This window comes from Lampetra planeri, chromosome 27 (assembly GCF_965212315.1).
Source record: "Lampetra planeri chromosome 27, kcLamPlan1.2.h2, whole genome shotgun sequence".
Lineage (NCBI taxonomy): Eukaryota > Metazoa > Chordata > Hyperoartia > Petromyzontiformes > Petromyzontidae > Lampetra > Lampetra planeri.
In genome coordinates, this window is record NC_136133.1 from 5,158,621 (window position 1) to 5,171,531 (window position 12,911).

The window sequence follows — 12,911 nt, forward strand, 5'->3', positions numbered from 1 at the left end:
AATCTATCGATCGGACTCCGAACGGAGCAGTGCGACCGTTTCCCTGTTATCACGCCTGACACCTCCCGCAACGCTTTTTGGGGGGATGTTCCCCTCGTCTCGTCTCTCTCTCAGGCCGAGTTACCAGCAGCAGCAGCTGGCGCTCGGCCGCGCCACGAGCGAGTGCAACCTGGCGGCGCGCTCGCCCCCGGACTGGCTGCTGCGCCACCAGCACTACTTTGGCCAGGGCGTGCCGTCGTCGCAGCCGGCCGTACACATCTCCTGCCAGCCGACGACCATAGGCACCGTCCTGCCGGCGCACCACCCGCACGTCACCTTCTCCACCAGTGAGTCGCGGCGGCAAACTGCGACCGTGGGTCTAAGCGCCTCCGAGTCGACGTGTGCAAATGATGTGTTAATTTAGCGCGTGGTAGGGATTTCGCGAACAATATCATCCATAATATAGGTTTTTTTTGGTTCAGATCGCGTAAATATAAATGTGTCGCTGAACCCGCCAACACCCGACACAGCCAATTGGTAAGGGTTGTCACGTAAACAGAACGTATCCAAATTCGTTACTAGTACAGCACACCGGTGTGTTGGAGAGAAAGTACACATTTGTGGATTTTCTCAATTTGTGGATTTGCTCAATTCCACAAATACTGTTTTTTTGCTCTCCAATACACCGGTGTGCTGTACTCGCTACCAATTGGCATGTTCTGTGTACGTGACAAACCTTACTAATTGGCTGTGTCGGGTGGTGACGGGTTTAACGACACATTTATATTTATGCGATCTAACCCAAAAAACGTATATTTTGGATGATATGTAAATTGCACGTCTATTTTGTTTTAAACTAATAGATCATCATCATCATGTGCATGCCCCTCGGCGCACAGCTTTCCCTACGAGCCGCCACCAGGAAATCTTTTCTTGCACTAGCTGCCACGTTGAGTTGCCAGCCAAGGCGGTGGTGTCGAAGATTATTTTAGTAGTCCGGTAGCCGTAGCTCCAGTGCAAAGGGTCCCCAGTAACGGGGCAGCGCAGCCACAGCTCCTCTTCAGATGCCTTGCGGTGGTGGACATGGGGCCCCGTGGACACCAGGCAAGATTTCATGGGGAATACATTTTGAAAAAAAGCAAGCCCCTTGAAGGAATCAGTAAGCTCGGGGGGGATTCCAGGAGCGCACGGCCTCCGAAAGCGAGAAAGCTAATTGGATCGTGGAATCTTATGGGCGGTCAGCGACGACGACGACCGCGACAAAACGCGATTTTCTGGCGAACGCGTCGCGGCAAACAGCGTTCGACGGCCGGCTCGCTGGCACGATTTGTGTTTGTTCGGTTACGAGTTATCGCTTTTTGCAGAAATTGTCCAGCGTCTGTTGTGTCTTCCCGACAACAGTCGTGATTAGCTTCCCTAATCCTCACGAAACAAAAATTGAGCCCAGGAAAGCATCAGTAAGTTGATTATGCTAATGTTTGCTTCATTGACCTCGGTACAGCAGGTCTACCCATGCAATGTGCCGGCAATACGTTAGTACTTTAATTTTAATACAAATTTAACTGTTCATCAGGCACCATGGTGTAAAGTGCATTATCTAACTCTCTGACCTATTTACTTTGCTATGAAGAAACCGAATCGTCGCCTAATTATATTTAAAAAATCCCTTTTCAGGTCACACTGTTATTGGCGAATTTGTTGAGTTTTTATTATCTGTGCTTATGCACCACTGCCAATACAGTATCAACCAAATATAGTGTTTCCTTTCGTGAGTTGTGCAACAGTTTGCATTGCCGAGATCAATAGGTATATTTCACGACGTTCTGAAATCCCTATATTTCGGCTCGGCTAACACATGATGCACTCGTAATGCTGCTCCGCTGTGGTCCTGCTTCTGACATTCATAAATGGATTCAGCACAGGTCTTTCGCCAAATAATCCCCCATTTTAGCGGCACATCTGATCAAAGCCCTCACTGGAGAAGCCTCCAAAAAGAATGAGATTAAACCCGCTGAACGCAGCTGCTGTGATTGATGGATTGGTTTCCATTGATTCTCAGACGGTGCACAGTGCAATGCAGGCCTCACGTGCGGCAGTTGTACACACCGTGGTCGTGGGCAGAAATGAAAACGAGCGTGAAAAGACGACGGATGACAAGTGATCGCAAGGGCCCCCACCCCCTCCCCCCCCATGCTTTCTCGTAAAAAAAAAGCATTCCGCAGGCCATTAACAAAGTAAACAAGACATTGTAATTAAGTCCCCCACCGTTTTTTTTCTTCTTCCCTGAAACAACCTAGAGCACGCATCGGAGTGAACAGTTTCAAACGCTTGTGGATCGATTCCCCCACCGAGCCATTTTATCCCAGTTCCAGACTCTGCCGCACCAGCTGTGTGCATAGCTCATGGTCTCGTGGTGTAGGGCAGAGGTCGCAACCGGGTACCCGATACCCGTACCCTACCCGATACCCGGCCGGGTACGGGTACCTGTTTTCGACCCTGGTGCGGCCGGCTACGGCTACAGGTAGACCGTGAGTCACTGGTGAGTAACTGTTTGTCACTCATTTCCCAACGTCTTGTCTCTTCTCACAATTCAAGTTCCTAGAATCAACCCACCCGCGCCTGCAACATGGCTTCATCCCAGAGGTCGCAATCAGGTACCCGATACCCGTACCCTATCCGTACCCGGCCGGGTACGGGTAGCTGGGTACGGGTACGGCCGGGTACAGGTACCCGTTTGCGACCCTGGTGCGGCCGGGTACAGGTACGGGTAAGGAATCAAAACCCGTTTGCGACCTCTGGTGTAGGGGTGGGGGGCACTGTTCGGAGCCATCGGTGGCAGAATTACTCTGATAGCTCCACGCAAACCGCGGCGTGTCGCGATTGCGACCGCGCATCTCGAACGAGAGTGGCCACGCATCCTGGCACCTTGCGTCATCGCGATTGGTGCACGCGGGGAGCAGCAAAGACCACGAGGGGACAAATGTCGATTGAAAACTCACTCCTTTAGAACTGCTTTTTTGCGTCTGATGTGTTGTCCTTAACCCCCCCCCACCCACACCGCCGCGCCTCCGATTTAGCACGGGTGGCTATGTACGGCGCGAAAGAAGCTAAACTGTACATACACACACGTTGCATGTGTATTCAAACCCAGAGGAAGAGGAACACGCGTGGTCCGTAGTTTAACGGTGGACGTTAAAGATCCCCCCGCCCGCCTCCCCGTCATGGTGCCGCTGCTGCTGGTTCCCTGAACTGGTGGAGACTTTTTGAACCTTTTGACCCGCAAACGACTCGATTTGAATCAGCCGCAGAAAATCGTCGCTGCCCCCTCCACCACCTCCCCCATATTTCGAAAAAAAAACATTTTGCAGGACCCTCCTGCAAAATTGAGTCGTCAAGACTCGGGGTGAGGCTTTTCTTCACGAGCAAAGCGTTGAGTACAAAAAATAAAAACAGCCACTCTGCGTGGACGTGGTGAAGCGGCTAAATTGACTTAATTTTCGGCCGCAAAAATTGTTCAGGTCATGTAAACATTTTACCGGCAGCAGAACGATGCATCGTGCGTTCATAAAGTGCAGATGAAATGTGCGCAAGCCAGTGTTGTCGGTATGAGAAACCGTGTGACTTAGGGTGGGTGGAGGCCACTGGACTGTGTGCTCTATACATTTCCACGTGATAAGCCACTTCGTTGAGCTATCATTTGTGGCCAGGTCGCTTCTGAAAAAGAAACGAATAGCTCAGTGATCCTTAGCTGGTAAGATAGAAAGTTTATTTTTTGTTCTAGATTTGAAGTTTTCGTGACTGCACGGATTCCTACTAATCAAACTCTTTGCTTTTTTCGGTAAAGTCACGTAGGTAAAAAATTTAAATAAATTAAATCACGACGTTTCGGGCACAACACAAGCGTCCTTCTTCAGGTGTGAGACACACTTAAGCGGTTGTGCTTTCGCTACGTTGTCCCCACCTGAAGAAGGATGCTTGTGTCGCGCCCAAAACGTCGTGATTTAACTTATTAGAATTTTTTACCTACGTGACTTTACCGAAAAAACCAAAGAGTTTGATTTTTAGTTTATATATTTTTTTGTGATTTTCTTACCTTTCCTATACTTTGCACTCCTATCGTGTTTTTGCATTGTTTTTTTATGTTCTGACCTACCTCTACTGGACATGTAACTAAAGAGCTTTATAGCTCATCGGATTCCTCCAGTGTAAATACATATTGTGATTCTGGACTAAGAGGTGGGCGGGGCAGAGGGGGTGGCTTGCCTTGCTTTACATGAAAAGGAAAATAGTTCCAAACCTTGTCACGAGAACAGTTTTCATAATTTAGTGTGCAACGCAAACTCGCCCTGCAAAACATTCTCATTACGGATTAATTACATGCGAGTTATTTCTTCATAATAAACGTCTTTGGGTTAGATCGCGTTATTTATAAATGTGTCGTAACCCTCCACCACCCGACACGGCCAATCAGCAAAAAAAGTGTCACGTTGACAAAAGACAAATAGTTCACTGCTTTAGCCCACCGGTGTGTTGAAGAGTGAAACCACAACATTTACAATATTTGAGTAAGACGTTTCGCTGGTAATTGCATCCAGCATCATCAGGCAATTCTTGCAAATGAAATGTTTATTTTTAGTTGCTACCAGGGCACATCGCTTCGCGAGCCGACGGATCAAACCTACGTGGTGTGTGTGTGTAAAGAGAAGCTTGCGTTGGTCTCCAATACCATCGGGTACGGCCCCTCCTCGCTGAGAGCGCTGTCTTTTTAAATCCTTTATATTAAGTTCACTTGCTTGCTTGCTTGCGCGCTTACGACCGTGCAAATCTTTCAGTCGTTTTTTAACCCACTTCCCGTGATCCAATCGAGCTGACATTTTGCACACAGACTCGTTGTGCCTGACAATTTTTTTGTCGTGAAAACATTTTTCCAAAATTTTACACTTTTTAGGACAAAATAAATTATATTTAATTACCAATTGCTTAATGGTGGCAGGCAATCATCTGACCCATAGGTGGCAGCCATCTCAAGCCAGAGGACGAGAGGACTCTAGCCGCCACGCATATAAAGGATTTATAGTGAAAAACTTAGTTTTTACGGGTAAATTTTTTAACTCGTTTAAAGTTCACTCACAAACGTCGACCATCGGCTGTCGCCCAGCATGCTCCGGAATCCGGTAGCTCCTGCCCAACATTTTACACACGTATTAAACCAAAAGCGGGGCTGCTCATGGCACTAATAGATATTTAATTGCACAATATACACTCACAGTACAAGCATCATTTAGCAGCAGGACACGACTGCGGGAAATGGTGAGAAGGAACTATGCATGGGCAGTTGTCGTTTTTTCTCTTCGTAAAAAAGCTGGAACAATTATAACGAACGGGTCCTCATGCGTAATTAACGTGCGGCGTTGTGTGATGCTGTTGGCATGGATGATCCTCTATGAAATGAAAATTTTATTATACTGGTAGGAACCTCCTGGTTACAGCATGCCCACAGGGAATTATTGTGTCCGTCCGTCCGTCGTGCATCCAAAAACGGCAGGGGTGTTGCTGGGTGGAGAGGGGAGGGTGGGGAGGGGCTGGGAGGGGAGGGTGGGATGGGGCTGGGTGGGGAGGGTGGGGCTGGGTTGGGGTGGGAGGGGTGGGGCTGGGGGGGAGGGGCTGGTCACCCCGTGGTGCCCTTATAAAACTCAACGTTTAACCTACTCACGCCGGCTTGTGCCCGCCCTCACAGTCGGCCATATTTGCGGAATACACCACGCCGCCGTTGACCCTGGCCATTGACCGAGCAACTCAACGTTCCTACCAGCTCCCTCCGCAGGAATGTGTTTAGTTGAGACAAAGAGGAGGAGCCGCCACTGAGTGACACAGAGGACGATCGTCATGGCAGGCCCGTTAATCACGAGCCCGAGGTGCACAGGGCTCGGTCCTGAGTCACTTCCTGAGCAAGGCAGGGCAGACAGCGGTGTGAACACAGCGAGGGAGGTGATTCCACGTGGGAAAGGCGGCAGCAGCAGCAGCAGAGGAGGAGGAGGATTGCCCTCCCTTATTGTGCCTGGTTTCACCAGCGGCGTCGTCTGGTGGCCACGGTGGATAGGAAACGGAGGGCATCGTCGAGCAAACACGAGGGAGACGAGAGGTCCGAGTTTGGGTTCAGTTTGGTTGACCAGGTGAGCACTTGGGGGGGCACAGGATAGAGTCTCCGTTCGAAGTTGTGACTCGGGTCACCGAGTTGACGAAAGCAAATCAAACTGAGAGAGGGATGGGGCAAGTCCGTGAAATATTTTTTTTAATGAGTGTTTTTTTTATTATCCATTCCTGATTGTAAGTGGAGCCAGAGTTGGGATTTTAGGGTCGGAGCGATTTCGTAATCATTCGGGGGGGAGGGGAACATTGCAATTGAGAAGTCTGGCTCGTCTGATTCCGAAACATCCGATGATATTAGCAGCGAGGATTTGGACGAGGACCGAGCTGCGTGTCATACGTGGGAGATGTTGCAAAGAGGGCATAAAAGACATCCCGCGACCTGTTGAGATGCGCCGAACCAATGCTGTTTCTGTGCCGTGACATTGCAAGACAAGGCCCCAGGTTCTTGCGTTGCGAACTCTTGCATCTGTGGAGGCAACCGAAAAAGTGTGCGAAATCCCTGCGCTGCGATTGACTCATTTTGGCAACTGTGCGTGCAAACCACGTGCTTGACTACACGGGGAAATCCCCATCAGGGATGAGTGTTGCACACATCATTGTACAGCGGGGGTGTTGATATGATTCCACGGCAGCGTTTTGACAGCTGCATTTGGCTTAATTCCTAAAAACAAATGCTTCTCTGAATTGGAATTTTCATGAACCTGGTAATAAGGCTGAACATTATGAAGGTATTCTTTGGGTCTTTCGATAAAGTCACGTAGATATAAAAAAAAAATAATAACAATAAAAGAATACAAATAATAAATGAAAATAAAGTGAATAAAAAAAAGATATCGCAACACACGCTTGTGTTGCGATCGAAACGTCGTGATATTTTTATTTTTTATTCACTTTATTTTTTTATTTTAATCATTTTATTGTTATTATTTTTTCTATCTACGTGACTTCACCGAAAGACCCAAAGAATACGAATTCCTGCAGTCACGAAAGCTTTAAGTCAAGATTATAAAGGTAATGATGTAATAATGCTCTTCGTTATTGGACGCCGTTAGCTTTTGCAGCAAATTTCTTGGCCGTGGGCCTTGCCAGTTCACGCAGCTTCCCGTGAGATCCGGTCTGGTGACAGACCCAGCCACTGACGCACTCTACACTTCCTCTGCACGCCAATTAGTCTCTTAAACATCTGTTCCTGTCACCTACAATATGATATTTAGAGGTGGAGTTTTGGCATTTCCCCATAGCGGCGCTTTGGGCCACAGAATGTTTGAATACAAAATATGTTGCTATTTTGTTTAGCATTTTGGAGGCGATTGTATTTTAAAACCATGGCAAAATCCTTCGACGCATCAGTGGTCACCTTGCAGCCGGGTAGTACATGTTTAACTCTGCATCGGTCCACATCGTTGCATCTCTGCAGCCAAGTAAATTGTTCACCTTAGAGTCGCTCTGCCTTACTCTTTGGTTCTTTCGGTAAATTCTAGATTTGAAGTTTTCGTGACTGCAAGGGTCCATACTCTTTGTTTTTTTCGGTAAAGTCACTTGATACAGTAATTTTGCTGTGACGGTGCAACCTGAAGACGGCAGCTTGTGTTGCCTCCAAAACGTCGTGATTTAATTTATATTTATTTTCTTTTTTACCTACGTGCCTTTCGGTAAAGTCACGTAGGTATAAGCAAATGTGTTTCTTGCTGTGGCGTTTCAACCTGATGACGGACGCTTGTGTTGCTTCCGAAACGTCGTGATTTAATTTATTCTATTTTTTTATTTTATTTTATACCTACGTGACTTTCCCGAAAGAACCAAAGAGTATGGAGCATTGCAGTCACGAAAACTTCAGATCGAGAGTCGCTCTGCCTTGTTTATGCAGCCGAGAGATGAAAATGAACCAGTTGTGATGCGAAAGACATTTCCTCTCTTTTTTAAAGGAGGAGCGACCTGAGGTTTTTTTTAACGAAGCCATTATCCAACGTCGACATTGAGTTATACGGCAGTTCTGCACTCAATTTCGTATCCGTGGGATAGAGGTGGCGTTGCACCTTGCTGAGATGGGACACCCAACTTGCATTTCACTTCTGCTTTGGGAAGAAGAGCTCGAGGTCGTCGTGACTGGGGGAGTAAATCCTCCAGTCCTTGAGTAATCCTTCTCCAGTCGCAACTATTCGTGACTGGAGGAGGAGTAGGTCCTCCAGCGTTCCCAACAGGGTTTGCTCCGCTCTCACCACTTCCCTGGAACTCAGTCGCGATTGTCATTTTTGACGTGACGCCAAAGAGAGGACCATTCATTGCCTGACAACGTCGCCTGTTTATGAATTGCTTCCATTTTAAAGACCACACACGTGGCGTTATTCACGACTTCCCGTCGGGAGCTTTTTTATACTCAAAATCACAGAGCTGCTTGCTCTGTTGCCGACTGTTTAACGAGAACAGGCTGCAGGACAAAGGTGAGGTTAGAACCCATGGAAAAATAAGTATTCGTTTCAGCATTACCTGGGGTGAAAATAAGATCTGGAAAAATGTAGGAATTTGAAGAAGCGTGGCAAATATAGCACGTTGTATGTTCGTTGGTTCATTCACAATCTGCTCGTCCTGGTAAGGGTCGCGACAGCAGCGTGCTGAGTAGTGGCGGTCCACACCTCCCTTACCGTGGCGACAAACTCCAGCACTACTACACTATACACTACTATACACTACGCTATACACTACTATACACTACACTGCTATACACTACACTACTATACACTACTGTACATTACTCTACACTACACACTACTACATTATACTACACTATACACTACTACACTATACACTACACTACTATACATTACACTACTATACACAGACTCTAGCTTTTCATGGGGAATTCCCAGGCGTTCCCAGGCCAGCTGAGTGACGTCATCCCCCCAGCATGTCCTGGGCCGGCCCCGGGGTCTTTGCCCAGTGGGACATGCTGCCCGGTAGAGTTCCAGGTGGGCAGTCTGCCCGGGGGGGGGGGGGGCATCCTCACCGGGTGCCCAAACCAAATCAACTGGCTCCTCTCGATCCGGAGGAGCAGCGGCTCAATGCAAAACTCGAATGGTTTCTCAGCTGTATCATTGGCGAAGCATGAATTCGCTACATCTATTTTAAATCACATAATTAGATAAAATTAGTTGTCATGGCACAGATTTGAATGCCACTGATGATGAAAGAGCATCCTTGTTGTAACACAATGCACCACGTGTCGCGGCAATAATTGGTGCCCTCGTGATTAAAATCAGGAAACATTCTGAGAAATAGTTCGACATCAGTGCAGTGATTCTTTTTTAAAATCCTTTATATTAAGTTCACTTGCTTGCTTGCTTGCGTGCTTACGACCATGCAAATATTTCGGTCGTTTTTTAACCCACTTCCCGTGATCCAATCGAGCTGACATTTTGCACACAGACTCGTTGTGCGTGACAATTTCTCGTCGTGAAATTTTTTTTCCCAAATTTTACACTTTTTAGGTAAAAAATTTATATTTAATTACCAATTGCTTAATGGTGGCAGGCAATCATCTGACCCATAGGTGGCAGCCATCTCAAGCCAGAGGACGAGAGGACTCTAGCCGCCCGTTTCATGATGACGCAAATGTTGACTAACCACATGGCATGAAATCCCTGCCACCACGCTGTACAATGGAGACTATTTATAGAGCAGTTAAATTGAAGCCGCCAGGTTCTTGAAAGTGGTAAAACGGGTCAACGCTAGTGCCCTCGGGAATATACGGGGCATGTCAAGAGGTGATCTTACATATAAAGGATTTATAGTGAAAAACTTTGTTTTTGCGGGTTAATTTTTTTCTAATTGTGAATATCTCAAAACGTCGCAACAAAAAACACCCTTCAGGCCAAACTCTAGGCAATGCCGAGCATCTTGTCACTTTAAAATCAATTCTGTTAAAATGTGAAAACAGGAGGACATTATACTCGCTGATAATAATGGACACTGACAATTGTCTCGCCTTGTGCAAGCTACACGTTGTTGAAAAAGCGGTGGTAGTTTATATACCTTTACACTTTTATACTTTATTTATATTTGTTAATTTTTTTGTGACTTGCTTACATTTCCGTTGCTTTGCACTCCTATCGGATGGTCGTTATTGTTTGTTGTTATAACGTCCTGAGCCCCGCCCCCCCCTTACTGGACATCTGTGAGAAAGAGCTTCAAAGCTCATCGGATTCCTCCTCCGGTATAAATAAAGAGTCTGATTCTGACAGCGCTGGCATTCACTAGTAATAATAATGATACTCATGCCAATTACACTGGTCAACAGACTTTTTCTGGCATATGGTATTCCAACGGTTTTAAGGTAATTTTGGGGTGCTGATTCCAAATCTGGCATCAGTTTTTGTCTATCACATCAGGTTTTTGAGATATCAAATATTGCATTTTCAATAAAAACTGCAGAAGAAAAATATTAAATAAATGTGGATATCTACATAAAATGATATTATAAATACACTATGCTAAAAATACAGCACCATATTTTAACACTAAAGCAGTCACTGACTCGCAACAACTTGCAATCATAAGTGACAGAGTTAATTTCGGATAATATCATTGAAAATGTTGTATGCCGATAGCATAAAAATGAGATGTGATGACCAATGTTATAATTATTTACCGAGGAAAGCCTCACGGCGTCTCCAAACTCTCTGCCGGTAGGATATTGGCCGTGTTAACCCAATACCAGAAGGATACTGCATCTAAGCTGCACCCAAAGAGTGACGAACGTGGGAGTAAGAGAAACGTTGCACGTAGAAGAAGACGACGACCTGGTGATGCAGGCAGTGATGAGAAGGAAACTGACACAAGTGTAGGATGTACTATAACAGGAAGAGTAAAAGTGTGCTGTTCGGAAAAATGGAAGGAACCAGAAAGAGAGGACGATGACATCACAAGAGATCGGTGCCACAAAGATTTGAAGCTTTCGTGACTGCAGGAATCCATACTCTTTGGTTCTTTCGGCGAAGTCTACTTCAGCAGTTGTTTGGCCTACTTGAGCAGTTCTTTTCTTGCTGTGGTTGTCCCACCTGATGACGATTGCTTGTTGTTGCTGCGATCGAAACGTCGTGATCTATTATTTTTTCTACCTTCGTGACTTTACCGAAAGAACCAAAGAGTATGCCACAAAGATGTTGCACTACTTGAGCATATTGGCACAAGATAGTGCCAAGTGGACGAAGTGTACAGTGGACACCTACGGGGCTATCTGCCCATGGGTCGTGATGATAATGATGATAATGATGATGATGACCCAATACCAAAGTGTTAGGCACTTGGGACAAGAACGGAGTGCCCCGTAAATCCAGCACACACTCGGGGGGGGGGGGGGGGGGTAACGCTCGGCACAGATGTCTCCTGACTAAACCACAAAGCCGCTTCACAGTTTACACGTCAACGAGGGACACAAAACCGGGAAATATCACGGGAAGACGAATATCGGACGATACCACAAAGAGGGGAGAATGACATAGAAATACATTGTCTTCTAGTCTGTGACACAACTGACAAAAAAAACTTAACTTTTAATGCCCCAGGAAGAGAGATTTCTCAAAACAGCAGCTACCTCAAAAAGCGGGGAAATTCTGGCTGAATAAAAACCCAGACAGGTGGCAACCCTGTGCCCGATACCGAAAAGACCCAGGCAAGCCCCTGGCCATCTCCCAAACCGGGCTCGGCCGTCCTTAGCTTGCACAATCTGACGAGCGATTTGATAGTCGATATTAAGTTGCGCGGGCAGGGTGGGGTGGGGTGAGGTTATTTTGTGGGGCACCACAGTGGCTAGGAGATGTTAACTCCCTCGCCTGGTATGCAGGAGGTCGTGGATTCGATCCTGAGCCTGAAACCTGTATATTTTTATATTCTTGGTTCTTTCGGTAAAGTCACGTAGATAAAATAAAGTTAATCAAATAAAAAATATTATTTTTTTATTTGATTTACTTTTATTTTTCATATTTTTTTTAACTACGTGACTTTACCGAAAAAACCAATAATATGAATTCCTACAGTCACGAAAGTTTTAAGTCAAAATGTATATTTGGAGTTTACATGTCTCTCTCCCCGTGGTCACGTGGATTTTTCTCCGGGTCCTCCGGTTTTTTCCTCCACGTTTAGAATCAACGTCACGCGTTTGGAGTATTTGGCTGCGATACATTTCCACGCGACGATGTTAAGCCACTTCGTCGAGCCTTCGTTCGTGATAGCCAGGTCGCTCCTGAAAAGAGCTATAGAGCTCAGTGGAGCCTTACCTGGTCAAGTAAAACAAGTAAACCCGTAAAAAAAAAATTTTGCACTATAAATCCTTTATATGCGTGGCGGCTAGAGTCTTCTCGTTCTCTGGCTTGAGATGGCTGCCACCTATGGGTCAGATGATTGTCTGCCAATATTAAGCAATTGGTAATTAAATATTTAATTTGTTTTCCCTAAACAGTGTAAAATTTTGGGAATTTTTTTTTCACGAACATTAATTGTCTCGCACAACGAGTCTGTGTGGAAAATGTCAGCTCGATTGGATCACGGGAAGTGGGTTAAAAAACGACCGAAAGATTTGCACGGTCGTAAGCAAGCAAGCAAGCACGCAAGCAAGCAAGCGAACTTAATATAAAGGATTTAAAAAATACGTAGTTTGAAGTTCATTTTATGGAATTTACGTCTGAAAAAAAATTGACTTTCATGTCTCTTCTTATCCCGCCCGCCCGCTCGCTCTTTCTCTCGCCGCCGCCTCTGCCCCGCTCGCCCGCTCGCCGGGGTTCGCTCGC

At 46.3% G+C, this 12,911-nt stretch overlaps 1 protein-coding gene across 1 annotated transcript in view; it reads left to right on the forward strand.

Annotated features, from left to right (window-relative positions):
* Positions 1-12,911, forward strand: part of LOC144728062 (SH3 and multiple ankyrin repeat domains protein 2-like) — a 370,189-nt gene that overhangs the window by 174,940 nt on the left and 182,338 nt on the right. Inside the window, exon 11 of the mRNA XM_078607344.1 lies at positions 115-326. Within this exon, the coding sequence (XP_078463470.1) occupies positions 115-326 (212 nt within the window). The remainder of the gene's footprint in view (positions 1-114; positions 327-12,911) is intronic.